A 27,922-nucleotide genomic window follows, 5' to 3' on the forward strand; every position below is an offset into this window, starting at 1 on the left:
AAACTTGAGCATATTCACAGCATTGCTTCACTTTCCACATCCTGAGCTCCAGAGCTGGAGCTCATCGAAAGAAATTGTGGGGAGCCCTTTTTTTCCAGGAAATACTTCCAGCCATATGTCCAGCTTATCATGTCTTCTTCCCCAAAGGAAGGCCAGTTGTCTATGAAGCTGTGACTCACATGAGGGAGTCTGTAAGACCATGTGACTTGGGGACATTGGTCAGTGGCACAAGTGCCATCATCCTATCTGCCCATCCTGGCACAAGCGTGTTCGAGTGTTTTCATCAGATCAAATCAGCAGAGACTATTTTTTAAACAAACAAACAACAACAACAAAAAAAAAAACAGGAATTAGACTAAAAGGGCTTACAGATCTTATCTCTCAAACCTTGAATTTATTAACTAACTTTCAGGCTTTTAAAAACATCCTTAAATATGCAATGATTGGCACTGTGGCAAAGCATGAGCAAACCCCAAAGCAATCGAGGCAAAATGGTCTTTTGAGCAGATTATTAAAACACGGAGCAGACAAAGCTAAATATATATATATATATATATATATATATATTTATATATATTTATCACAGGATCTCACTCCCTTCTCAGAGAGCCCTTTTCTCAGGTGATAGACTGACATATTGCCAGCGCTGGGTGGAACATTTGATGTTATCCTGACATTACCTTGTTGAATCCATTCAGGTGTCTTTTCTGTTTTTAATTAAAAGTTTTTGAATGCCACATAACAAAGGTGCAGAACAGATTATCTCGAACAGATTTATTTTGAATATCAAGCTATGCAGCAATAATGCTAGCTTGTGGAAATTCAAAGATCTGCCACAAACAGAAATTAACATTCAAAGAAAATACTGTGTAATAAAATAGCAGCTTTAATCATGTATAAAACTGAGTCTCTCCTCTAACGCAGACAAAGGAAACCCGTCATAAAATGCTGTGACTTTTAGGGATTCAAGCAGTATGTTGAGAAGGTTATGTATAAAATCTTGTTTAAAATCTCTGATCTAAAAATTGGCTTTTAAAACACCGGCTATTCACTAAATGGTGCCATACAAGCAGCCCCACAATATCCTACCAGAATCTTCCGCTTGAATTATTTTGTTTGGATGAGAGAGTAGAATATCATTATCTTTATTCCAACGCCATCTCCTTAGGAAGGTACAGGTGAATAGACTTTATGCTGAGTCTCATAAATTTTCTGACAATTTTGCAAGGTTGTGTGTAAATTCTGAGCTGCATAAAGAAGAAGACAGGAAAACAATATGTGCTGTGGCTGGCTTCTTTATTTGAGGGTGTATTTTAAAAAATAAGTATAAATATTAAACAAATGTTCAATTTTAGAAGACAGGCTGGATATTTTTATACACATTGATTAAAAACTTTATAAAAAATTTAGAGGCATTAAGTACATTAGAAATTTATGCAAAAAGATGTATTCAGTTTACTGATTGGTTTCCGGACAGGACTCCACTGATTCTTTAGAATTTTATTATCCTTGAGAGAGTTACAGCAATCCTAGCCTAATTTAGTGCTATTCACAGCTGGAGTTCATGGTACTGTTATGGAGGTCAACTGACTAGATATTTTCCTTTAGGATCTATAAAATTGAGGAAAACTTTCTTATGTCATGATTATTATTGGCTGTCTACAGAGCCAAAATCACTTGATGAGGGATTTTGCAAATTTTGTGACTGGGGCTGTGGAATATGATCACAGTTATTGCTCTTTAGTTCATGAGAAGAGAAGAATATGTTACTGAATCCAACTCATCTCTCTAAATCAGCTATTCCTTTGAGAGAAAAAAAGTGTATTCTACCCCAATTCAGATTAGAAACTTTTGTTTCAGCTTTTTTCTATGTAAGATGTCTTTTCAGTCTTTAAAAATAGTAAAGATTTATATCAACAAATTGTGAAAAATATAGTAGCACACAAGTTACTTGTCCTTTGCACATATATACGTGCATATATATGTGAACTTCCACATGCCTGTTACCTGCAAATCTGGAATATGGTGCTGTGTCCCTAGCAAGGCTGCATTACTATGAATTTGTGTTTGCTCTTACTCAATCGAAACTTCTGCATTTGCCATAGTTGCGGGAACACTGCTGCACAAGCACCACCTAGTTAAACCAGTTACGTTCACAGAATTTTTAAATTTTCTGTATAGATTTCTGTATAGATTTCATTTGTTTGGTCGTGGTACAGATACTCTTAGGCCAGAAGAAGAGGTAAGGAAGCAAAGTGATAAAATAAATGAATGAATAATAGAATAAGCTATCAACATAAAACATAAATTATATTAAATACTTTAAGATTCCTAAAAGTTTCATTTGTTCTGTCACATTCAGTAACAGCGGCTTCCATAAAACAACACGCTGTATTGCATATAGGCCACCCACACACAGGCATGTACAAATAATATATTAAAGTGTGATTTTAGATCTATAATTGCTTTGAACTATATCCGTATCTAACATGTAGTCCAGGGAATGCGGATATTATCTGTTGTTGGAAATGTACAGAGTAGAATCGTGGCTTAAAGTAAATCAAAGTTGATTTAAGTTCTCTTACCCACTTCAAAGTTGAGTTCTTAAGTTGATAGTTGAAAAAGATAGCATGATCTGCTATCTGAGCACAGATCTCAGTATTTTGGATGGATGAAACTGAACCACAGGTTATATGCTTGCTTAGTCAATAGCTTTTCAATATTATTTTTCTCCTCTACTTTAAGACTTTGTGTTATGTTTGCAATGGGTAGTGGTGTTATCTCCTAGCAGTATTAAAGCAGGCAGCATGAGTTACTGCCTCATATCCCTTAATGCAATAAAACCACAGTAAATGAACAAGCAACTGGTATCTTCCAGGCTCACAGCTGTTGTTCTGAAGACTTGGACAGAAAACTATATTTTGAGTTACCAGAGATCTGAACTCAATTACTTCATAAAGAATATTTAGTAAAACACTGCTGCCCAGGTTAGGAGACCAACTAAAGCATTAACTAACTCAGTTACCTTTCCTAAAGATTTTCTCAGAAGCGTATATCTGTTTGTCTAAGATAACTTTTCAGAATGAAATAGCATTATGAGTGGCCAAGAAGTATTTTAAAACTGTATTCTGAGAAACACCTATATTATAATAATCAATGCACAATGTATCATTCTCCAAAGAAGCGTTTCGAATTTCCTGTTCCTTATCCTGCACTCTCATCTCTTACTAATATTCTCATGAAAACAACACTATCTTTGTCATGGCCCAAAGCCCGTTCAGTGATTCAGTGGTGTGAATCTACAGCTTCTGAAGTGCATGTCAGGTTACAGTCAATATCCTTGTTGTCCATATTTTATTGTCTCTCAAAGACCTGGCCTTGAATCTTGATCTGCTAAGTCTCTTATTCAGGCCTTTGCTTTAGCAACCTGACTAGTTTTTCCCTTTTCTTGGCCAGAGCTGCCCTCTTGTACTCATGTTGCACTCATGGTGATTCAGTATCGCAACCAGCACTGTGCTCCAGCATGCTGCTCTCACTGCCCTGCCCAGGTTTTCGCTATTCCTCAGTATCCAGCAGTTAAATGTGATTTTCCTCACTGGCATTTAAGACCATTTATAGTTCAGCTTTGACTGGCCTTTAGATTCTGCTGTTTGTCGAATGTTTTTATGTATCTTATTCAACCCAGCAACCAATGCCAGTTGAATCATTTTAAGTGTTGAGGACCTTGAGCACCACCACCTTTCAGTTCCACCTCAAAATTCATCCCTGTTGTTTCATCTGTGAGAGAGCAAACAGTCTTTTCAGTTGTTTATCTGACATTATTTCTAGTTTGCATGTGTTTGTATGCATGTTCAGGTACCCATGCACCCATCCTTTCTCTGTTTCTTAGTCCTTTAGTACTGAGTCCAGGTGAGTTTTCTATGCAAATGTGCATACAAGCATGTATTTAGAGAAAGGATGAAGCAGCTGGTATTTCTCCATGGCTTTAGTTCAAGCTGTAAAGAAGAAAGATGATTATGATGATGAAGTTCTATGATGATGATGATTAAAGCACCGCCAGAGCTCTGTCTTTCTCCTTAATGGAAGACAGCACATTCCTAACTCAGAAAGTTGCTTTGAGGATAAGTTATTAGTAAGTGGTTCAGATACTTCTGAAATAGAGAATACAGAAACAAGTAACAAAGAATTATTTTAAACAGTAGCATGATCCTTCTCCTAAGAGAAATTAGTCTTGCTGCACATGGAACCCCAAACAGAAACGTTCTGAGTAATCAGGTAAAGTCAGGAAGTATTAGGTAATATTTATCACTGATATTAACTTATGCTAATTTTCTGAAAGGAATGCTGAGCAAATTTTTGAGGGAGTGGTAATTTCCTGTGGCTTTACGTACTTTTTTGCTCTCTTTGTTTTGTTTTTTTCTTGAGCATTTTAGTTTCAGGGACAAGGATATTTTGTGTGTAATGACATAGGCATGATACCACCTACTTTTAAATACTCCACGTGCAGCTCCTGTGAGGAAAGGAGTTACATTAGTAAGGGAAGCACTTGAAATTCCAGTTGGGGGATGGAAAGGGAAAATGACAGAAATAGAGGGGAAAAGAAGTACATGTGCCCATGCCTATTAGCAGGGGAAAGACAAAATCCACACGCTGGAAAGTAAGAAAGAGCTGGAAAACTGAAGAGCTGTCAGCTGTTCTACAAGTAAATGCCTCATGGGGTTTTACCCTGGCTGAAACTTATTTATACTTTTTGATGTTTTCACTAGGCTGAAAAATCCCATATTCCTGATCCTTTGGTACACTAGACTGCGAAGCAAAAAGGTGCACACTGAATGGCTGTGCGCTTTGAAACAGTCTGTTTTCCTCTCTCTGGTAACCTACGGCCTCAACCCACTCAGCTGCCTAAGAGTGGTCTTACATCTGTATAGAACAGTGATTATTATCAGGGTTTATAAATAGAAATAAAACTATTGCTGACTCCAGGCTTGGATTTTTTGCATGGCCTTTTACAAAGAATCACATTTTCCATGTCAAGCTTCTGACAAAAAAGATTTGCAATGTAGAATGCAGTTCTCAGACTAGATGCTATAAGGTAGATTAATAAACAAGTGTGGATCAAAAGTGGGTAGAAGAGAGAAGAATAATTGGAGTATAGGGTGGTAGCTGAGCCTTGGAGAAGACTGTTTAATTTCCTTTTGGTGAGTTGTTTATCTCCCTCACTATTTCGTTTTAGGTATTCCATGTTTAAGGTGTGAAAAACAACAGTAAAGGAAGTGATGATGATTTAGTTGATCAGATTGTCTCTGGTAAAAATATACTTCCACTTTGTAATGCCACAATCTGTTTGGAAATCTAGATGCACATGCACTTATTTACATATATGAAATTATATAGCATATACACTTATTTACATATTTGACATTATATATGTATGTACAAATCAATATTTTTATATTGCACACATATATATATACACACACCCTATATATGTACACACACATATGTATATATGTGTATGTGCGCACACTTGTATATACTGGGTATTGCAAATGTGCATGATATGCATATTGAAATTAATATGATGTTCATATACATATATGTACTTCTATAAACACCCGATGCATGTATCTATTGTTTTGGCTACTCTATTAGTGTACACACACTTTTGAAAATTATTGCCAATGATACTTTTCAAGTCTTTAGCCCTTATACGTTTAAGCAACCTCTTTTGTGCTTCATTTAGCAGCAGCAACAGAAGAACCTGAGGTGATTCCAGATCCCGCTAAACAAACAGATAGAGTGGTGAAAATAGCAGGAATAAGCGCTGGAATTCTGGTATTCATCCTGCTTCTCCTCGTTGTCGTACTGGTCGTCAAAAAAAGGTAAGAAAATTGTCTGTGTTGATACCTTTTTTTTCACCCTTTCTATGTCAAACAATTACAAATAATGGATTGTTTCTTACAGATCATTTGAAAAAAAAAAAGTTTCCTGAGCCATAACTGACATTTATCTTTTGATGGGTTCTGTGTATTTTCTCTTGTTTCTCCTCTGATTCTTGGTATAAATATACAGATTAGATATTATATTTATATTTATATTTGGGATCTAGTAGCTATCAATTTTCTCAAATTCACTCATTTCTAAGTACTTTTAAATTGGAGTTGGATGAATGGACAGAATGTTAACATGGATAGAATTAAATTGATCTTTTTTTTGCGGGGGGAAAAAACTTTACTTCTCATGTTGTAGTCACCTAATGAATTTGATTTTTTTATATGCAGGTCTAATGAGTTATTTGTTATTTGTATCCGTATGTTGTCCAACCCGCAAAATAATGCAATTTTATACTTTTCTGCTCTTGTAAACCTACACTCTTTTTTTTTTTTTCCTTACAAGTCATACTACATCACTATAAAATTATCTAGTGAGTCCTTAATGCATGAAATTGTTTAAAGGTGTATTAATCTGAATGAATTTTAATTTTTAGTTTATTCCTAGAAAATAATCAATAGCGCCATCTTCTGGAATTATAAAAAGTTAACTCGGCACTAAGCGCTGCGATATGTAAATGGTGCTACACTATTGCTTGTTCAATTTTTAAAAGAATGTTGACTTTGCAGTACTTGTGACCCTCTTAATGTGCCATAAAATTTCATAAGCCAGTTGTGTAAATCTGTATTCATAGCACTGTAGCTCCTAATACAAAGAGATTTCTGTGCCCCCTCTCTTCTGCGCAGTCCCTTTCCCAGTGGCCCAAGTGATTCATCTTCAAGAGAGCAAGGCCTTTGTCTGCCAGTGGTTTGTGCATTACATCCCCTTTCCTTTTGCAGAATTCTTTATAAACTCTTTATTTGTAAATGTTACAATGTTGCTTAGAAATGTAGCTTTCTTAAAGAGTAAGAAAACGTTAAAATTGTGCCTCATATTTTATGTTGTGATTACTGGTTTCCATTAGATTTTTTTAATTTATTGCCTCTTTACAATTATCCCTGGAGATATATAACTTGGAGAAGAAACGTCTGCATTAGAAACATTAGGTATGCCTATAGTGTTCTGTGTTAGTTTAGCTACATATGTGATTTTCCCCAAAAGTGCTTTCACTTTTCTCTGTTGTTTACCTCTGTGGTTGAGAATTAACACATATGCAAAAGATCCAGCTCATCATATGCAAAAAGACATACAATCAGGCAATTTATTTGCACAACTTCTGAAGAACAAAAACAACAAGAAGTTGTTTTTCAGCTTTCAGGAAGAAATATCTATTTTATATGATTATTGCAAGATATGGGCTGGGGTGTGTCATCTTCTCACTGTGTGTTGCAGAGGTCCCCTCATGTTTGATAAAAGACTGTATGTGTGTGTGTGAGTGTGTGTGACTACTACTATACCGAGTCAGTCTCCTCCAGATGGGATTGACCAGCTTTGCAGGTTCAAAGAAAAACATTAAACATTGGTTGCATTCTTGTTTAATTTCCTTTTTCCTTCTTACATCCAGAGTCCTCTTAGACTTGTCCTTTCACTATTGAATTGTTTGGTGAAAGTAATTATGTCAGTGAAATGATACTTTAAGCATTTCCATTTTTCCTCCCTTCCCTTCTCTGAACCAGGCAGTACCCTGTTAGAAATGCTACTTGGTCATCTTTCCAAAGTACATAACATATGTAAAATCCTGTACTATTTTGCATTCGAAGTACATGGAAAATTAACCTCTTTAATGAATCTTTAATGTATGGTAATTTTTCATAGTGATAGTTTAATTGGTTGTCTATGGAGTATATTATAGGTGTGTGATTTCTGCCCCCCGCCCTTAGGGAAAGTGGGCTATTTTTCATATGAGCTCTAGTCAAGGTCACTTATGAGAAGCGTAGAAAACCTTTGTGTCTGGATCTAATTCAGGCTATCATCTAGAGAATCGGAGCAATTTATACAATAAGGCCAGGAACAGTTATAAAACACTGACACATTCACACATACAGCAACACACCTCAGTTAGTTGTGGTGGGACTGGAAACTGGTCAGTTGTAATCATCTCCTGTAGCCTACATATCCACTGGTCCATAATGTAGTATCCCTTTTGGTACCTGAATTGACCACAACTCATTACCTGGAAAAGTCAATGAAGATGGTTTATGCATTTTTCATTGGTTTATTAAGTCTCATGCACCGATCCAGATACCTAAATCTGATTAAATGCGGCATTACATTTTATTGAAAAATGGAGTACTAAGCAGTTTTATTCATGAGCTTGAGATGTTTTATGCTTTGACTGATCATTTTGTACAAATTGGTTTGAAGTTCTACTGAATGAGACTCTTACCAGCTCTTACAGAGTTTTACTTGAGTAATCAAACCAGCTAAGAAAAGGGATACTGCATCTTTAATGAGCAATGCCATTTTTATTTTTTAATCGTTGTTGGACTATCTCCCAGTGTACTTCATTTCCGTCCATTTGTTTACCTTCCATATTTTTCATGCTTAGCATGAATACATCAGCATTTCCAATTGTACGTTTTTAAAATATAAAACATATGTTTTCATTCAGGAAATGTATGGTATATATGTCAGTACACACATGTATCAGTTGTAAATGTGCACTCTTTATAATGTGTGTACTCATATAGCTACATACAATACATATACAAACATATATGTATGCACCTGTGTACTGATAAAGACTTTAAAATGAATGATATGAAATTCAGCTGTTCTCTGATTAAATGTATTTATTACGATTTCTTTTTTCTGTAACTGAAAAGTAAAAAGTATAATTTACCACACAAGATTTGTACACAGCTGTTCATTTGTCATTACATTTAGGTGGTAGTCATTATATTATGCTGAACTGCATGTTGAAAATACACAATCCATTTAATTTTCAAATTTTTGGCAATAAATGAAATCTCAGCATGTAATTTTCTCAAGTGATCTTTCTAAAAACTAAATCATTTTTATATGCTAGAGTATTTTTTTTAATTGCATGGCAAAGTAAGGCTAGTTGATGCATGACCAAATTGAAATGCTAACCAAAGAAACATGATTTTTTTCAATTTTTTTTTAAACGCACATTTCTCTGCTTTATTGAATGTGACAGAGTCACGCTTTTCATTCACCATTGCTTCTCTTTTTCCACTGTCTGTGATTTGCTTGCCAGGAGGAGCTACTATTCTTACTCCTACTATCTGTAAGTAGAATACGGGTGACTTACTATTTTACATGTTTTAAAGATGCAGTATCCCTTTTAAAAAAAGAAAAATAGTCTTTATAATTTTAGTAAAGTCATATTAATAGTTACCTCACATTAGTGTCAGGTTTGAAAAAATTGCTTGTGTCATTGTTCCTGTTATTCCTAACTTTTTTTTTTAAAGGGATATTGTATTTTTTACTGTGTATTGAGACTTGCTTTCTGCTAGTTTTTCCCATAGCTATCATTTTAGTTGATTGTAATCATGATTTAATTTCCATTATGGTTCACAGCGAGATGTCACACTAAAAAAAAAAATCTATTCTAATAGATAACTGCTTCTAAATCACACATTATTCTTAACAGGCTGACTAGAAGTGATCCTGCACAGCACTTCCAGTACGCAAATCATAGGCAGGTGTCAGACCTTTATAAACAGGTCTCTGTCCTACCAATGCAAGAGTAGCAGATCTGCTGCTCCAGGTAGCAACATTTTGGGATTTTCATTTTTTGCAGGAAGGTCTTTTGTACAGAGATCTTCATCTGATGGTTGCGAGGAGCTTTGCACACCGATTTTAAAGGATGGATCTTAACTGTGTAGCACTGCTTGGAAGAAGTTTTGATTCAGCGTAGCAAAGCTGAATTACTGGCATGTGTCAAGTAAATGGTTTCGGTGAGGGCTGCAATTTCGGCTCTGACTGAGCAAAGCAGTTGCACACATGCTTAGTTTTAAACAAATGCATAAAGCCCTTGATTTTGGAGAAGGATCTAAGAATGCACTCAAGCACTTTGATGAACTGGTGGTGTCTGATAATGATGCTCTTCCAGGTTCTTAAGAAGATTAGTTGACTTCTTTGAATAAACTTAAAACTAAAAAAAGCTAAGCTGCTAAGCCTAGCTAACTGCCAGTCTCTGGTTTATTGTAACAAATTACGATGTCCTTGTTAAATAACAATTGCTTCAGTTAGAGATAATTAACTGCACAGTTTCCTACCATGATGGAGCACTTGTCCCCTCTAGCTCCCACTGAACCACCTACCTGCACAGGTTTGGGCAGTTGGATCCTCCAGTACATAATGGGAATCATTTACACTTCTGTCAGCATCACCCCCCACCCCGGACACACACATGGTAATCGCATGTGCCCTTATCTGAATAAGGGAAGAAAAAAAGGAAAAAAGAAGAAGAAAGAAAAAGAGGAAAAGAAAAAAAGCCAAACCTACAGGGACACAGGAGCTGCTAAACAATAAAAACCATTCTTACAGTTCCCAGCGTTGGGTTGCTGTGCTGGAGCACAATAGGCCTTTTGGGAGGGTGAAGCAGAGCCTAAGAATTAGAAACTAGCTACTCAAATAAGCTAATAACTTGAAAGCATTAATGGCTGTTGATTTATTTAGCATAGCTAGCAAGTTTTTGTTACAAAGTGATGCTTCAAAGAAGGGCTTAATACAGTTGAGAGATGAGATGTAATAGTCCTTTTGTTCCATTCCTGAGGTAGCTTTAGAAAAATAGGATCTTTCCAAGCAAGCAAAGCTTTCAGTGTATGGAGAATATCTGAACGGCTTTGAAACTTAAAAAACAGTCTGCACTAGAAATGCCAGTTTTGTGAAAGCTTTGATAGTATTAGAACCCAGCTATAAAGCTCAAGCAGTTTCCGTTTAGGAAGTTCTATTTGTATTCATTTAAAACCTTTGTTCAACCAGAGTACCATTTAAACCAACTTTTCTTAAGTATTCCAAAGATGAACATCTGGAGTAAATGTTATAAAATACAATATTTTAGGGGGGTATCCACCTGCCACTCATTTTTCACTGAGCAACTAATATATACAGAATTCTCATGTGCAACACAAGATTTTGGTGAAAAGTAATAGATTTAGAAATCAACTTTGATATTTCTGTAACATTTAGTAGTAATTAACCAAGTAGTCAATCTGTAAAAAGCTAAAAAAAAATTCATGAAAGATGAATGAAAGAATATTCATTATTCTCAGACATGTCTTGCTTTGTCCATCTATAGCCTGCTTTGTGGCCCTTGTGTTGAACCAAGGTGCTTAAATGAAGAAACAGCCCTCTAACTCAGAGGAAGAAAATGTGCAAATGTTGCCTGTTCAAAAGGACAGGTCATTTCCCTGTTTTCCGTGGAAGTCTCAGGGTGTAAAAGATATATGAATTGACTATTTATCCTAGTGCTTTTCTTGTCAATTATTAGAATGCAGCACAGACTATTAGAAGTTATCAGAGAATACAAGAAAGAATTAGCAGTCCTTTTATCCAGAGAAATGTAAGATGAACACTTAACAGGTTATTTGATAATATTTTATTCAGGAAAAAAAAAGCCTCATGAAACTAGGCTGCACTTTAAAGATATATTTTTACGAATGCATTATTTTCAATGAAGATTCTTTTATATGATGTCCAGTTTATCCAAATAAGCTATTACATTGCAATCAGGCCTCCAGAAGAAAATAGGAAGAAGAGTTTAAGAGTACAAAATAATGTAATGTATGCTACGAATTCTTAAAGAACTAAGGTGCACTTTAATATTTCTCTGATGAATACTTCACACTACTTGAGACACATGTTTCAAGAGCATTAGGCTTAAAGTGATAATTAAAGTCTACTGCTTGCTTCCGTGTTATGGAACAAGCCTTCCATGCTTGCTTTCACTGTCTAAGTGAAAATGTCTTTCACTTGTCTTCATCAAAAGGAAAGAACTGAGAGAGATTTCTTAAGACTGCATTTTCAGGGTCCTGGCTGGAGGTTTCGTTATACGGCTTTGCATGGTACTCGTGTAACTGTGATAAATTCAGAACAGAATCTCTAAAATGGTTCCAAACTGCATGGTAGGCTTTAAAAAAAAAAATTAGTAGGAACAAATCTTAGTGTCAGGAGCAAAGAGGATGTGATATCACATGATCTCTTGCATGCCAGATAGGAGGAGCAACTTTTAATGTAAAAGGTAATATGTTCCCCTCCTGAATAATTATGTTTGTTTTATTGTTTCGTAGTATTTTTTGGCTAACAAAGTAATTTAGATGTTTAAATGGTTTCTTCCTAACAAGGAAAGCAAGTGGAGTGAATTATCCATTTATAAAATCAAAACACAGATTTAAGTGGAGATTGTTGATAAAACTGTACACACAGATGCTTCTTATTTATCATTTCCGTTAAAATGTAATTATATTCTCTAATTTGTTTATATCAGCATAATTACTCTACAGGAAGAAAAATATTACCAGAGTACAGTAGCTAGAAATTTCATTACAATGTTTGTGTGTGTATATGAAACACATGATCATGAACTCTTTTATAGCAGGATGTGTAGTTTTATAACCCTCACACTGGAAAGTGCGTGCCCATGAAAATCAGCCAGTGTTTGCAGTCCCTCTTGCTCACTCAAGACCGTGAGCAAGACTGTAGACATAAGCTTCGACATTTCATGAAAAATTAAGGTGCTTTGGGTTTTTTTTTTTGGCTGGGCAGCAAACTTGCTAAGAAGCGCAAAGATGCTATGGGGACCACCCGACAAGAGATGACACACATGGTGAATGCGATGGACAGGAGTTATGCTGACCAGAGCACCCTGCATGCAGAAGATCCCCTTTCAATCACATTTATGGACTCTCATAACTTCAGCCCCAGATGTAAGTACAACACTGATAGATCTTCCAGAGTGTGCTTGCATGTAGGAACAGGGAAAGCAATTTATTCTTCTTTCTCAGGAAATGATTCTAAACTCTATGCATTATAGGAGCTCTGATAAATGTAGAAGTTGGATTAGAATGTTCATATATTATCTTTGTTAGAGTATAGCAAGTCATTTAAACATTTTTGTCTAATTTGGGTATGCATTGGTGCTATTTCAGGAAGCATTCTAGTAAATTCTGAAGCGTAGTTTTCCCTCACAGGGCTATTTAATATCAGCTTATTAAATACTGCTAGTTTATATAATGTCTACAATGAATAACAATATGAAGACCAAATTAATTTTTTACTTTTGGCAATCAGGATATTTTAACAGAAGGAAAATGCCGATTTTTGTTGCTGTTTTCTGGAGTTTAAGAACAAGCTTGTTGGTATTTCTTCAGATTTGCTCTGCATTTGTATTTCTTTGTTGTAGACTTGCCAGATGTCTGTTTTTCACAAAGGCAGTTTGGGTTTGCGAATGCTGAATGGGTTAGAGTTACCATTAAAACATGCAGCTACAGCGGCCCCTCAGCATCCGCAGCACGGCTTGTGCGAAAGCAGGACATTCGGCCGACACGCGCTGAGTATCTTGGCCATCGAGCGTGGGTTCCTGAGGGGACGTGACTGCTGCGAAGGGGTGGGAATCAGGGCCTCCACCAGCAGTGGGGACTCATGTGCTTGGCTTTAAACACATCTAAGCAGGTGCTGGATTGGGAATGGGGTCCTTTCCCTATCTCCCGTCTCCTCCCTCATGTCCTTCACATGAGCTGGTTCCTTCCATTAAGTCTAAGTTCTTTCATCATCGCTATATTGCTATAAGAGAAATCCAGTTTGGAGGATTGCTAAGCTCCAGGTTATTGAAGCTTAACAAACTGTCTGGGCAAAACAAACAAAATCTGGGCCTGTTCAGCCTGAAGAAGAGAAGGCTGAGAGGGCATCTAATCAGTGTGTATAAAAATCTCAAGCGAGGGAATGAGGAGGATGGGGGTGGCCTCTTTTCAGTGGTGGCCACCTATAGAACTAGAGGAAATGGCCACAAACTGAAACACCAAAAGTTCCACAGGAACTTAAGGAAAATTTATTGAAAGTGAGAGTGACAGAACACTAGAACAGGTTGCCAAGAGAGGTTGTGGAGTCTCCTTCTCTGGAGAACTTAAAAACCCGCTTGGATGCAATCCTGTACCACATGCTCTAGGTGACCCTGTTTGAGCAGGGTGATTGGTCTCAAAGGTCTCTAGAGGTCCCTTCCAACCTTAAGAATTCTATGGTTCTGTGAACTACAGAGTGGTAATTTTTTAAGTACCAGTTATAAATTGGAGTTTAGTATCAGCCTGCATAGACCAGATGGGTTTAAGTTCTCCTAATAGTTTTTGTGCACAGTGTGGCCAGAACTATTTGAAAATTCTCCATAATTTGATGTCTCACTGGCACTGAAATATGCAGGGATAGCTTTCCAAAGCCAGTTCATTTTGGATTAAGCTGTGGTGGATCCCAGGCAAAGTATCCATCAGGAACTACTGTGGCCATTAGCCAGCCAGGGCTGCCAGGCGCTTCGGCAGCCTTCTGCATGGAGTGGTGTGAAACCAAGAGCTCATGAGCCTCAACCGCCACAGCTATCCTGGCTGGCTGGCCAAGCAGTTTGGCACCACTGTTTTCCAGCTTCCTAGGTATGTGTTTTTTGCAGTGTTCGAGGATTCAGTTCTGCTGACTGTCATGTGTTCTGGGGCAAAGAACCCTTCAGGCTTACAGGGTTTCCTGCTCTGAGACAAACTAGGAGACAGAATACTACAGAGTTCAGTTTTGTCTTAGAGAGCCTTTTTTTTTTTTTTTTTTTTTTTTTGTTCCAGATTAGAACAAATCTGAATTCTGGGTTCTGCTGTTCCTGTCTAAAATGGCATATTTTTATCTCCGTGGATCTAGTTATGAAATGGACGATAAAATTCTATGAATTTTACTCAGAGATCTACATCTGCATGTCTGTGTTTTTCCTATATTCATCAGGAGAAATATCTTTGGTATTTCACATAGAAAAAATATTAAACTGTAAATACGAATATAATTTTCTGAACTACGTAGAATACCTTAAAGGAATGCTACTGTCTTTAAAGCTGAATTGTTCAAATATTATATGAGAGGATGGGTTGAAAAGGGGCTGGTTCTATGAATGCAAAGCTTTATTGTGAAGCAAAAAAAAAAAAAAAACAGTAAAGGAGGAGTGCTTTTGGAAACTCAAGTGTATGTGATGTCTTTTTTATGCCATTTCAGTAAGAATCCCTTAGCCTTTTGTCATTACATCTCTGAAGTACAGAGATGTACACTGCCTTTCATTCTTCTCTTATTCAGGATGCATTCTGGAAGTCTATATTCATTCTGTTTTTCTGTTGTAACAAAATTAATGGGATTTCATTATCATTTGGAGTTTTATTCTAAGTATATGCTTAGTATATGCTTTTATGGTTAAAAATACGCACGTGAAGGGTAATGTATTTCTTCATGAGCTTTGTTTTCCTACAGTGCCCAATGATCCACTTGTGCCGACAGCTGTGTTAGGTGAGGACCCTAGTCCTTCATTACCCATTCCTGCATGAGTTTCATCTCCCTGCATGGTTGAATGTTGAAACAGCTTGTTTTGTGTAAAAGATAGCTATGCTGTTGTCGGACAATATTCAACTCAATGCTCAGTTTATCAATTTCAAAATAAACTTAGAATGTTTTATTCTAAAAACAGAATATGTTCTTATTAAGAAATTATTCCTAGTCTGTAATAACTGAAGAATAAATGAGGAAATGGGTAAATTTAACACACTAAAATATTTCATCCATCCCTAGTTCCTAGAGGAACTGATGTGAAAGTAAAACTCTCCTGAAAGATAGATATAAATAAAATGCAAGTACATATTATTATTTGGCACATTCGTTCAAAAGTAACAAGAATGAAAAGAAAAAAGAAGAAAAGGGGGAAAATGCTGTTGTATCCAAGAACAAATGAAACAAAAACTTTATTTGTAAATTCTTTAGAAATATTCCTGTACTGGCATGTTAATTTTGCTGTTTAATTGACTATAATTAGGAAACTTTCTCAACCTTGTAATTACTTAAAAAGAAGAACAGATGTTGGGAGTGGCCAGTCTCTTTATTACTGTGTCACATATAACACTGAATGCATTTGTTTAAAGATTTTTTTAAAAAAAAATGTAAAGGTGAAAATGTAATTTGTACCATTATTCTTGGTGTCATAAATATGATGAATAGTATACAATCACATGTTAAATTTCAGACAGTTGCTGAGGTTACTTTAGGGTAAAAAATAAATGTCAAGAAGTGAACGTGAATATAAACTGAGTTTGGAAATTAGAGTCCTAGATATAAATCTTAAGGGCTTGGGGCAACTTAATCCATCCTCTGATCCTATCCTCTGGGAGAGTACACCTGTAATCTAGACTGCTTCTGACAATTGTTTAAGTGGTTTCAAAAATTTTAAGTGAGGGAACTGTGTTCTTGCAGCGGTATGTTCCAGTGCCATACTCCTCCTAAAAGCTTCTCCTAACTAGACTAATACAGACTAAATCCTCATTGATCTAAAATGTATCATTTCCATTTAACAGACTTAGAGAAAATATAGAGAACAAAACATTGCTGTTCTTTTAAGTCTTTCGTACTTGAAAGGCTTTCATGTTCTCTTCTTGCCTGTTTCTCTTTCAGTTGAGTTAAACACAGGTTTTTTAGCCATTATCATAGAGGTGATGCTTTTTATCATTCTTTTCCTCTGAACACTTTCTAAGTTATCGCTCTAAGTCTTAAATTGTGATGCCCGAGTCATGGGCATTTCTCCAGGAGCAGTCTCAGTGCTGAGCAGAGTGGAATAGTTATGCTCGTATCCTACCTATAAAGCCCCCGTTACTTGAAATGTCCTTTTTTACTGCAGTTGTGTTGCTGACTCGTGCTGAGATTGTGGTCTGCTAAAATTCCAGTTATCATTAAGTAGTCTGTTAGTCCATTTTGTAGCTATATGTTTGAGCTATTTCTCTTCCCTGTGTATGTCATGTTGCATTCTCTGTTTAAATTATGCTCTTTTGCATTGTTTCTCAGATAATTAAGACAACTTTTAAATCTGATCTTGTAACTTGCAAAGTGCTTGTGATGCCTTCCCACTCAGTGCTCTCGATCTGTTTTATCACTAAATTTTCTATCTTGTTGTTCAAGTTATGGGTAGGTTAAAGTAGACCCAGGAAGAGCCTCTGGAGATATTTTAGAGAGTCCTTTGAGACTGATAACAAATCATTTCTTTCTTACTTTGTGAATTGGTCTTTCGGTCTTATTCAAACTGGTACATACTCACTGTGTGGAGATCTTATTAAGTCTGTATGACACTTGTGTCTTTTTGCTAATGTTGCAAATTATATTCTCATGACAGTAATAAATGTCAAGTATGTTAGTGCATTAGAAAGTTGATAACCATCAGAGCAGTCAGATGCTAAAGGATTCAAACTTGGAGACTAAAACAACCTAACTGGGTAGTTTAAGAAGAGTTTCTAAAGAGAGATGAAATGACACGGTTACCTGAAAGAGCAAAGAATTAGATATGAATTATGAATACTTTTGAAATTATTAATCAAGTGAATAATATTTTATTTTGAAATGAATCTTTTCCTAAAATGCCTCTAAGGCATCTCATAGCCTTTAGCATTGTTTCAGTCACCTAAAATTGACATGGGTAAAGTCCAGTGATGCTTATAACTCTATTCCTAGTTTACATGTAGCCTAAGTGTGTTTCCAGAAATCTAAAAGTTGATCTGTTCTCTTGTGATAGGCAACCTCATAGAAAGCCCTTGGAATTAATGGAATAAAAGTTTAATAGTTCCTGTTTGTATTTCCATCTGCTGCTGATGGTGGTGCTTTGTGTGCGATAGTCTTCTGATATAAGCAAAACATTGCCTGTTGAAAGAGAGAAAATTTTCCGTTAGGTTGATTGAAATAGTGGAAAGAGTAGGCAAGTTTTGGGGGCTTCCTTACAGGGCTAGCCCATAAAGAAGGGGTTGGTAGCTTTAAGTTAGTTTCTTTTGAACTAGATCAATGGGCCTATTCCTCCTCCACATCCATTTTACTTCGTTTAACATCCCAATACAGTTTCCATCTGTTTTTATTTACAGATGAGCAAAAATTTATGGGCCCTAAATTATAGCAAATCTTGTTTTATATGGAGGTGTTATTACTTTCTAACTGTACTAGATTTCATTTTCTTCATTTTTAGGTTATTAATGTTGCACTCCATTATATGTGCATTAGCACTAAGCTAGTATGACAGTTTTGCTTTTCTCAAGTCCCTATCATTACACTGATGGCATAATGTGGCCCTTAATTTTTAAAGCTGCTTTCATTGTTACCTATTGTGAAGCTTTAACAACTTTTAATGTCATTTTTCCTTTAGTCATTTTCTAATATAGTCCTAAAATAAATTTCTTATGTTCTGTTCACTCATTATTTTTTGCTGCTTCAATGGGTTAAAGTGCCTATTACTGGTAAGTATACTGCAAGGAATGGGGAGAACTGCAAATCCTGAGGTTGATTGAAATGTATTTGATTTCATATGTGTAACATTACTATAAAAAGTGACTGGTACCTGTCACTCACATTATTAGGCAGTTTAATGAGGCATAAATGCACTGAATTTAGCAACTTATGTGACAGTTCAAAGAGTCAGGTTACTTACTAGGAGCTCTCATTTCATACATTTCATTGTATTTTCAGCAACATGGAAGAAAATCTAACCTTAGGTTTTCTGTTTTCTTCCTAGAGTGATTTACTTTCTACCCTGAGCTCTTTGGAAGGCAAATGATGGCCTGATTGCAGAATAGCTATCATATGAGCGGAAGTGTTTGAGGGCTCACATACCCACTTCTCATTTTTGTAGTTATTTTCCAAAAATGTTTTCAATTTGATTTTTTTTCTTCCTATGAAAAGTCATATGAATTGCTGATTGCAAATTAAAAAAAAAAAAAGGTTTCACAGAAGGAATTGATTAAAGGTGATCATTTTAAGCAGTTTTGACATTCAAATTTGATTAAAGGGATTAGTATAACATAAGACATAGGAAGAGTTCATTCTTCATGCTGAGTAAAAACTGCAGGTGAATTCAAAACACATTTTTTTCTAGTATAGTCTCTACTTTCTCCATTTATTCTTTATTTAGTTTTTCTATTAAAGGATTAAAATGACGGCTCTGGAGCATTGATTCTTCTTTCCAAATGGCAATAGTGTTCTGAAGTCCTAACATAATTGCTTCTGCTTTTCACTGTGATCTCAATTTACTATTTGTTGGCTTTAGACAAATGATGTGCTGATACCACTGTGGAGTTATTCTAATTTATTGTTAAAGGTGCAGTATTGCTTTTGATACACGCTAGCTGTAAAAAAGTTACTTTCAGGTGATAGAGACTGGAGTTCCCAAGTACATGAATGTCATAAAGTTTGGTAGTTTCAAATAAATTGCCCTTTGGACATCTTTATTGCAGGATGAGGAATTGCGAACTTTTGTGTGAGTTTGCAGTTAAATTCCTTTATGCACATTACAGCATATATATGCTAGGCAGCAGTTTGCATTCTCATAAATCAGATATATTTTTGAAGGAAGAGACTTGAAAATAGCTGTTGACTTGTACGGCAGCAGGTGCCATTGCCATGCTGGTACCTAATTCATTGATTTCTTGTAAATGCAGATGAAAATCACACTGCAACAGCAGAGTCCAGTCGTCTTCTGGACGTCCCCCGTTATCTCTGCGAAGGCACGGAATCCCCTTACCAGACGGGACAGCTGCACCCTGCCATCAGGGTGGCCGATTTATTGCAGCATATCAACCTGATGAAGACCTCTGACAGCTATGGATTTAAAGAGGAATACGAGGTGAGATCTTGAGCCGTTTGCTTGGAAAAATGTTTTGCAAGGAAAAATCCCTTTGAAAGGTACAGCTTTTTGTTTGCATTGAGTTACAAAAGAATGAAACCAAGTGTATTGGGATGAACTGAAAAATAAAGATAAGCAGGCTTTAGATTCTTTTATATGTAACCCAAAAGTGAAGAAGTGAGTGGAGTCCCAATGGTCTGAGACTCTGCAGGTTACAAGTTACAACACTAACTCTATTCTTAAATGAATAGGAGACTATTATAACTATTATAAGAACTATTATAAGATGCTGCCACTGTTTTACTATGTTTAGTTGAAACATAGTAATTAGTTATGTGAGCTCTCCTACGCCTTTTTAGTGAAGGTCATCTGGATTAGGTTAAAGTGGTGATTTAGCCTGGGTGGTTTTGCACTGCTAGAAGCACTCTAGTGATTTATTGCAGCATTTTGGTTGGGCAATACAGGGGTTGAGCAGGAAAGAAGTGCCAATGGCAGTAACTTCTTGTAAAGTTCTAATGAGACCCGTCTGAGCATGTCTACTTACATCCTTAATTTAAAAAAGAAAACAAAAATTCCCCAGCACTGAAGGCGAAAGATTAGTTCGGGCTCGCTTCACTTCTGGTCTCTGGATCTGTTGAGACTCTGCAGGGTTGCAATACGAGGCAGTTCACACAGTAAAATGTGTGCCATTTGTGACTGCCCAGGTCACATGCAATACAAATAGGTTTTGAAATGAGTTTTGTCTGAGGAGGTAATCTGTTATTCAATTTGGAACCTTCTCTCCTTCCAAAAGCTGTCTCTCCTGTAGCATAGAGACTAGTAATTGTCCCTGAGTTCACTTAAAGTGTTGCCTACTTTCCATTTCTTGTATAACCACACAAGGCATCTTTGGCCTAACTTGGGCTTCTGAAGGCACATTAAAGTTTTGTTTCTATGGCTATTGCGTAGTGTATGACATTAGCCTTTGCAGTTCAGGATGACAGCACGCCTGGGAGGAGAGAGTATTACAGACCTGCAACAGTTGTTAAATATCTATATGGCAAATGAAGGAAAAACTGAGGAAGAATAAATGTTTCCTCCCTCATTAATGGGACATCAAGCTCCTAAGAAAATTTAGAACATAAAGAATTGTTTTGCTACTAGCTGGAGGAAGGGACATATATCATCCCTTGATATACACATGTATATATAAACATATATATATGTATATAAAACAACATGAGCAACATGTATTTGCAGAGGAGGCTTTCTGATTGCTTTATAGGAAGAAAAATCATTGCACCGAGCAATCTGAGGAAAGCAGTGCAATATTGTACCAGATGGGTGCAATAATGTATTGTAGTATCTTATAAGGAGGGTCTACTTGTGTTTTCTCAACTCATTGTTGTTCTCCCATAACTGGAATGTCCGTGCATGTCCAGCATACCACCAATTCCAGGATGTGAAATCCTGCTGGAGTCCATCAGTCACTGGCCCTAAAAGTCCCAATGAGGGACTCCCTTTTGCTGTAATTATATTTCTGTATCATGGTGCAGCCTGGGTGGCCAGGGCAGACAAGCAAAACCGAAGCTTTCATTATGGCAGAGAAGCTCTTTTAACCTGTGTGTTAGTGAGAAGTTAACCATCCCAACATTTCTATCTGAACTTTTTTATTTATAGAGTTTTTTTGAGGGACAGTCGGCTTCTTGGGATGTTGCTAAGAAGGATCAAAACAGAACAAAGAACCGCTATGGAAACATCATAGCATGTAAGTATCAGCACTCTTGCTTTTGCTGATGGACATGGTCATGCATTGTTTGAGCACTATTCTTTTCCTTGAAAAATGTATAGTGGCATGCTGGCTTACCACCTCAATCAGGGAAGAGAGACAGTGCCTCTTCCAGCCTTCTCGTTGCCCTTCAGACATTTATGTTAGTTCAGCTTTCTTCCTCTTATAATTTGGGCTGAAGTTCACATTTTTATCTCTGTTGTACAAGCTGTGGTGAACATGTAAAAGTGACAGCACTCATTTGGATGCTAATTCTCTGGTAGCTTTCTTCAGGTATAATTTATTTCAGATTATTCTGACTGCTTCAAAACTTTTCATGCTTTCTATGATTTATAGTGGATGTGATTTATATGATTTATTGCTGATATATCCGAATTGCAGTTGTTTAAAAGTGGTGTGTTTTACAGAGGCAATGAACATCAAAGAGCTCTGGCTCCTGTCTTTAGGCATAAAGTGTCAATAGTTCAGATTCATCCTCTGGGATAATGCAGTTTATTACAGTTTTAGAAAGGCAATTGAACATGTAGGAATGGAATTAAGGGAGAAGCTACTGAACTTATGGTGCTACCTGTTGATTAAAATCCAAATGTTTGGAAGTAGAGAGGTGGTAGAGAGCCATCTGTAGAGGACTTTAGTTCTCTACCAGAGCTGGTAGAGAACTCTGTGACTTTTTTTTCTCGTTCCGTAATATCTCACTTAAAAAAATCATATGTAGGAAAGACACCATAATGGCTTTTGGTGTTTACAGATGACCACTCCAGGGTGATTTTGCAACCTGTTGAGGATGATCCATCTTCAGATTACATTAATGCCAACTACATAGATGTGAGTGGATTGTACGGCTTTCTCTCTTTCATTTTGCCACTTCTCTCTATATGAAACTTTTTGCATGATATGCCTAGAAATTAATTGAAAGCTTTTTTTTATTAAGAACAAAATGTACACTTTCCTTGTTCTGCGTCCTAGTACTCACTGACATTGTTGTGCTTTCTTTCACATCTGACTTTGATTTGGGCTGTAGATTTGGCTGTACAGGGATGTAAGTACCACTATATGTGAATAACAGCATCCTATTTTAAATATTTAATATAGATATTGTTATTAATTACTTTGTTCTATTTTTATCACTAGATATCTATGCATGCCTCATCTAATTTCTCATCTGTTCCTTTAAAAATGTCCTTTTGTGTGAATATTTTTGTACCAGTTTTGAAAAAAAAATTTAGAATGTTAAAGTTTCTCCAAATATTGTTAGATAAATGAGATACACCTCTGTGTTAAAGAAAATTTGCTGTTCAATTATTTTTTATGCTTCTGATTACAAGATTTTGTTTTCCCCTCCAATTTATATGTGAGAAGCTGGATGGTATGCTGTACTGTAGTTGTTTTGAAAATGTATCTTGTGAAGTAGTTGTAATATATGTTTGGGAAGAGGGTTTGTTTTTTGTCTGTTTTGTCGAAAGGGACAAATGTAGACAAACTGCATATTTAGCTGATGTTTGTCTTCAGGTGCCAATTTGGATATTACAAAGTGCATATACACAAACATATATATAAATATTTCAAAGTAAGAAAAATTTTATCATTTCTACTGTAGAAAATTCTTCTCAAGTTTGAAATTCCATACTTCAATTAAAATGTGAATTAAAAGAAAAACTTGATAGTAACAGGAAATTTGAAAAATTTCTGCTCTGTTTTAATTAACAAAATATAACTTTATTTATCTGTGGAATTCAAAGTAGTTTGAAAAGTAGTGAAGTAGCAAGTGCAGTGTTCTTAAATATGTGGCCTTGGTTACTTTTCTTTATAATTTCACATTAGTAGATTTGCTGTCCACTGTTAGTTTATAAATTATTTGAGACCCTCTAGATCTTTAAAAATATAAAAATTGAGTGACAGGTATAGCACTGTCTTCTTGTTTTGGTGTTTTTATATGGCAGTCTCTGTGATGTGTAGGCCCATGGGGTTTTGCGCTTTAAAGAAGAAAAGTCTCCCTGATCTGTAATAATTCCAGTTCCCTGAGGACATTGTTTTTCTTATTCAGAGGTAAATAGAGTCTCATTACAACCAGAGAAAAAGGCTGCAAGTTAAAACTGGCACTTTGCAGTTTTAAAGTGACACTTTTACTTCATTCTGGGATGCACTACCGAATGTAAAAGAGCACAGCCCAGTATTCCACTTTAATAATTTGAAATTGGGGCTTGATCTTAAGAACTCTGAGAGACAATTTTTAGTAATTTGATGTAATCTTGGCCTCTTCTAAAGTCAAGAATAAGATACTCAGAAGTCTTTTCATAAGCCCCCGAGGAAGATGTTCTCACTCTAGACAGGATAATGAAGCAGTCCGTGGTAAAAGGATATAAACACCTTGGGTACAGTGGTACAGTGAAATCTTCCAGTTTAGTAGCAAGAAATAAACATGAAAAATCCAAGGACTCCATATCCCCTGCAATGCAATATTTGAATCAACTAGCTTAGTAAAATCATAACCTAATAAATAATGAGTTATTTCTCTCACTGTGAAATTCTGTGTTGTTTTATCATCAGCAATGCTAGAAGTTTTTCTGTCTAAGTGGCTAATGTGATGGCAGCCTCAATCAAAATAAATTCTCAATCATCTCAAGAGCAGAATCTCTCTGTCTTGTAGTTTGTGCGCAGATGATTGACATTTAAATCTGCATAGTACAGCTACATATATATCTATATATAGCTAGCAGTGGAATATATCCAGCTAACTGGAAAAGATTGGTTGTGCAGGGCTATCTATATATATGTATGTGTATATTCCTGTGAGTGTATTGTGTTCAGTATAATACATGCACACTGTATATAGTGGTGCAAAGCACGTTGCGGAAGATTCTGTTCCTGAAGGACCGTAATTTAGTGCCCGTATCACACTGTTCAGCTCCTGCATTGGAAAGATTTGTCCCTGCTATTTATGGCTTGGGAATATACCACTTTGTGCCTGGCAATAATTCTTTATTTATAAGAAAACAAAAGGTGTGTATTAGTTTCACATTTGTATGAGTTAGGAAGGATGATTCACTATTGAGATAATTTGGAGGCAAAGATAATTTGTACTCAATTTTAAATAAATGACCCAATGTATTGAGCTAGGGAGATAATGTGAATACAAGACTAATTTACAGGGGTAGTGACCTGTCTAGAATCCCCCTCCTGGTATGCTACAGTGTCTGTTCCAGTCAAATGTTATTTCCATTTTATCTGTTGCCATTCAAACCTATTCAGCATTAACAGTCTTTTTTTTTTTTTTTTTTTGGTTTTGAGCTTCATGCTGCTCTTAAATATTGGTTTGTTCTTAAGAGGTTGTCTAGAGCTAACAGTTCTGTAGTACATTATGTTTTTATTTTCCCCACTCTGTTAGTAATATGGTATTCAAACCAACTTGTATTGCTGTTCTAGGGATACCAGAGACCAAGCCACTACATTGCAACCCAAGGTAAGAATCAGCCAACATAAATCGAGTCTAATAGGCATCTGCCATGATGTTCAGTAGAGTTTTGGTAAAATGGGAATATGTGGAAATGAAGCATACTCAACACTAGGAGTTGTCTTCTTACATTGGGGTAAATCAGTATAGCATGTTCAGATGGAATGTGAAGAAATGCAAAAATTGCACTAATTTGTCATGTTAATTAGATATTGAGTAACTCTTTCAGTGAAAAATTCAGTTGATAAAGTCAATAGCTACAACTGTAAATTCTAATTATGAAGATGAATAGAGAAATGAGACACATGAACAGAGAAGAGTTCCAACCTGCCTCGAGGCATTTTTCTTCCCGTGTTATATTATTTCACTGTTCAAGATTTCATCCAAAATTGAAACTGTGAAGACAGTAATGATAAATTTAAACACTATCTCAGCAAATCTGGGTAAAATAAGGACCAAGAGAAACAAAGCCTTTCTGTAGACATAAGAGAAGAAAATGTTTATAGTGTAATACCCTGATAACAAAAAGCGGGAGTAGAAGTAAAATGTTATATTTCTATGACAGTTAGTCATTATGTATTTCTGATTAACTTCTCAAAATGAGGAAAAACAAATAGTTTGGTCTAAGATTGCACAGAAGTTTTAAAGGCTATGAATTAAAGTGAAAAGAATACATTACATTACTGTGAGCATAATCAGATCACAGGCTGGAAATCTCTTGTTATTTGTGCCTTCAGTTGGCTGGGTATGCTCACAAAAATGCAAACTAAAAACCTGTTATAAATCAGGAAGTTTAAAACTGCTCACATTTTCTTTGTTTTTGCTTAAGTGCTTTCTAGAAAAGTCTCCTTCTGTAGCAGTTAAGGCTATAGGTGTTTTTGAAGATCTGTTTTAATATGTGGATCAGTTACGTGTCACGGTGCATACAGGGCATGCAAGTTTATTGCTGCCTTCCTCTTGCAGCCTTTAATTTGTCATGAGAAGGAACAGGCCTCAGCGTTCAGATGTATTTGCATTACACAGCTGCTACGCCGTGGTCAGCAAACCTTTCTGAAGTGGTTATAGTGGTACAAAAGCCCCTGCCCCTCACATGGGTGCTTTGTGCCTCTGAAGCAGAGCAGCCGGCAAAGCTTGTGCGAGCTTCCCATTTACTCCACAGAAAAGTGGTTGAGTTAGTTTAAACACCATTTGGTGGTAAGCTTAAATGCCCTTCAGTGGCTCTTTGTGCCTGCACATGACAGGCAGAGATGTGGGAAATGCATGCAGTCTTTTCCAACAGCCTTTCTCACTGATATTTCTCTCCAATTTTCAGGGACCATCTCAAGAAACTCCCCCTCGGCACATTATTTCATAAATGTAAAACAAAATTAGAAATTTAACAAGGTGTGACTACATCTAGAGTTGCGTCTGTGTATTTTTCAAGCTACTCCTGGTGTTTTGCTGCATAAAACACCTGCATTTGATATCTTTCAAGTGGTAATTCAGTTAAACTGAGATGCTTCAGCATTGGTTGGAAGCAACAGTATAGTTTAGAAACTGGGATGATGGTATGATGATGTGGTTTTGTCAAGCTTTCACCTTTGAGCAAACGCATTTGTCTGTGTCAGTTCCATAAAGTACTGGATTTTATTTTTATTGCTTGCTTTGACTGTGCTGTTACTGTAGAATAACAGCAGGCATTTTCCTTACAGGTCCAGTTCATGAGACTGTATATGATTTTTGGAGAATGATATGGCAGGAGCAATCAGCTTGTGTTGTGATGGTCACAAATTTGGTTGAAGTTGGGAGAGTAAGTTTTCTTCATTTTTTCCTCCATTTTTTATGCCACAGGCCTAAGAAAAAACCTGCTGACAACTAATATTACTAGCAGAATCTGGGAGGGTCTTGTGAAGGGCACCCCTTGTGTCCTCTCCCTAAGAGGAGAGGAAAGGGGAAACTTCATAGCCCACACATTTCTGAGAGTTAAAGTAGTGTATATAAAAAAGAAACCTTAGAAGACCCACCATGGAAGACTGATGCTCTGTTACTCTTAGGAGTAGTGAGTCTGAATCCACAATTCTTAATTCAACAAAGAATTTCTGGAAATTAAGCCCCTCAAATTAGTCTAGCAAGTGCATGAGAGAGCAAGTACGCTTTTATATCGGTGGCTGGAAATCAGCAAATTACTTACAATTTAGCATTTACTCATCCCTTGGGGAGTAATCTAAAATATCTAAGATTACTTACAGCAGTTTGATTACTGGTATGAAATGCATCCCACTTTAACATAAGTGGAAAATGTCTTCCATAGCTCAGCACTAAAAAAAAAAAAAGTGCTCATTTAGTAATGAGTTTGGTATCTGACTACAGCTGTGTAAAATAGCATAAGCTCCTTCCAAATAGTGCTTAACTTGACAGAACAGCCATTAAACTTGAGCCATGACATGAGTCACTTGAATGCAGGGTCATTTTGGAAATAAGTATTTTCCACTTATAAATACATATAAATGGAATTATATATTGGTGGCATAATGCAAAACATGCGGTAACATTTTCTCAAGCTTTTATTTCTCTTTGGTGTAAGATCATTTTGCATTTTGTATTTAGGTCAAGTGCTACAAGTATTGGCCTGATGACACAGAAGTTTACGGTGACTTTAAAGTGACTTGTATAGAGATGGAGCCGCTTGCAGAATATGTCGTCAGGACGTTTACTCTAGGAAGGGTGAGTGCGTTTCCAAAGGCATTAGTGAAATACCACTCTGGTAGCAAGGCACATGCAGGAGGTTATGTCTGCAGGGGATCCTGCGGAAGACCAAATCCCTCTGCCTGCTTAAGAGGTCCACAGAGTAGGCAGCCTTATCTCAGGGCAGGAGTGATGACTGCATGAGGGGTGTTCACACACATGTATCGCTTTGGTGTTTACAACTGCCAAAAATGTTGACTTCAACCCT

General features: G+C 36.4%; 1 protein-coding gene across 1 annotated transcript in view; it reads left to right on the top strand.

Annotated features, from left to right (window-relative positions):
- PTPRK (protein tyrosine phosphatase receptor type K) overlaps positions 1 to 27,922 on the top strand; it is a gene marked incomplete at its 5' end in the record, with an annotated part of 159,971 nt that overhangs the window by 117,778 nt on the left and 14,271 nt on the right. The window contains 11 exons of the mRNA XM_088530310.1: positions 5,744 to 5,882; positions 6,996 to 7,037; positions 9,152 to 9,181; positions 12,667 to 12,827; positions 19,587 to 19,771; positions 21,431 to 21,518; positions 22,288 to 22,364; positions 22,561 to 22,578; positions 24,963 to 24,999; positions 26,682 to 26,779; positions 27,577 to 27,693. Of these exons, the coding sequence (XP_088386436.1) occupies positions 5,744 to 5,882; positions 6,996 to 7,037; positions 9,152 to 9,181; positions 12,667 to 12,827; positions 19,587 to 19,771; positions 21,431 to 21,518; positions 22,288 to 22,364; positions 22,561 to 22,578; positions 24,963 to 24,999; positions 26,682 to 26,779; positions 27,577 to 27,693 (992 nt within the window). The remainder of the gene's footprint in view (positions 1 to 5,743; positions 5,883 to 6,995; positions 7,038 to 9,151; positions 9,182 to 12,666; positions 12,828 to 19,586; positions 19,772 to 21,430; positions 21,519 to 22,287; positions 22,365 to 22,560; positions 22,579 to 24,962; positions 25,000 to 26,681; positions 26,780 to 27,576; positions 27,694 to 27,922) is intronic.

The sequence above is a fragment of the Tinamus guttatus genome, unplaced genomic scaffold (genome assembly GCF_059628265.1).
Source record: "Tinamus guttatus ecotype Peru unplaced genomic scaffold, ASM5962826v1 Tinamus_guttatus_pri_ptg000366l, whole genome shotgun sequence".
NCBI classification, from domain to species: domain Eukaryota; kingdom Metazoa; phylum Chordata; class Aves; order Tinamiformes; family Tinamidae; genus Tinamus; species Tinamus guttatus.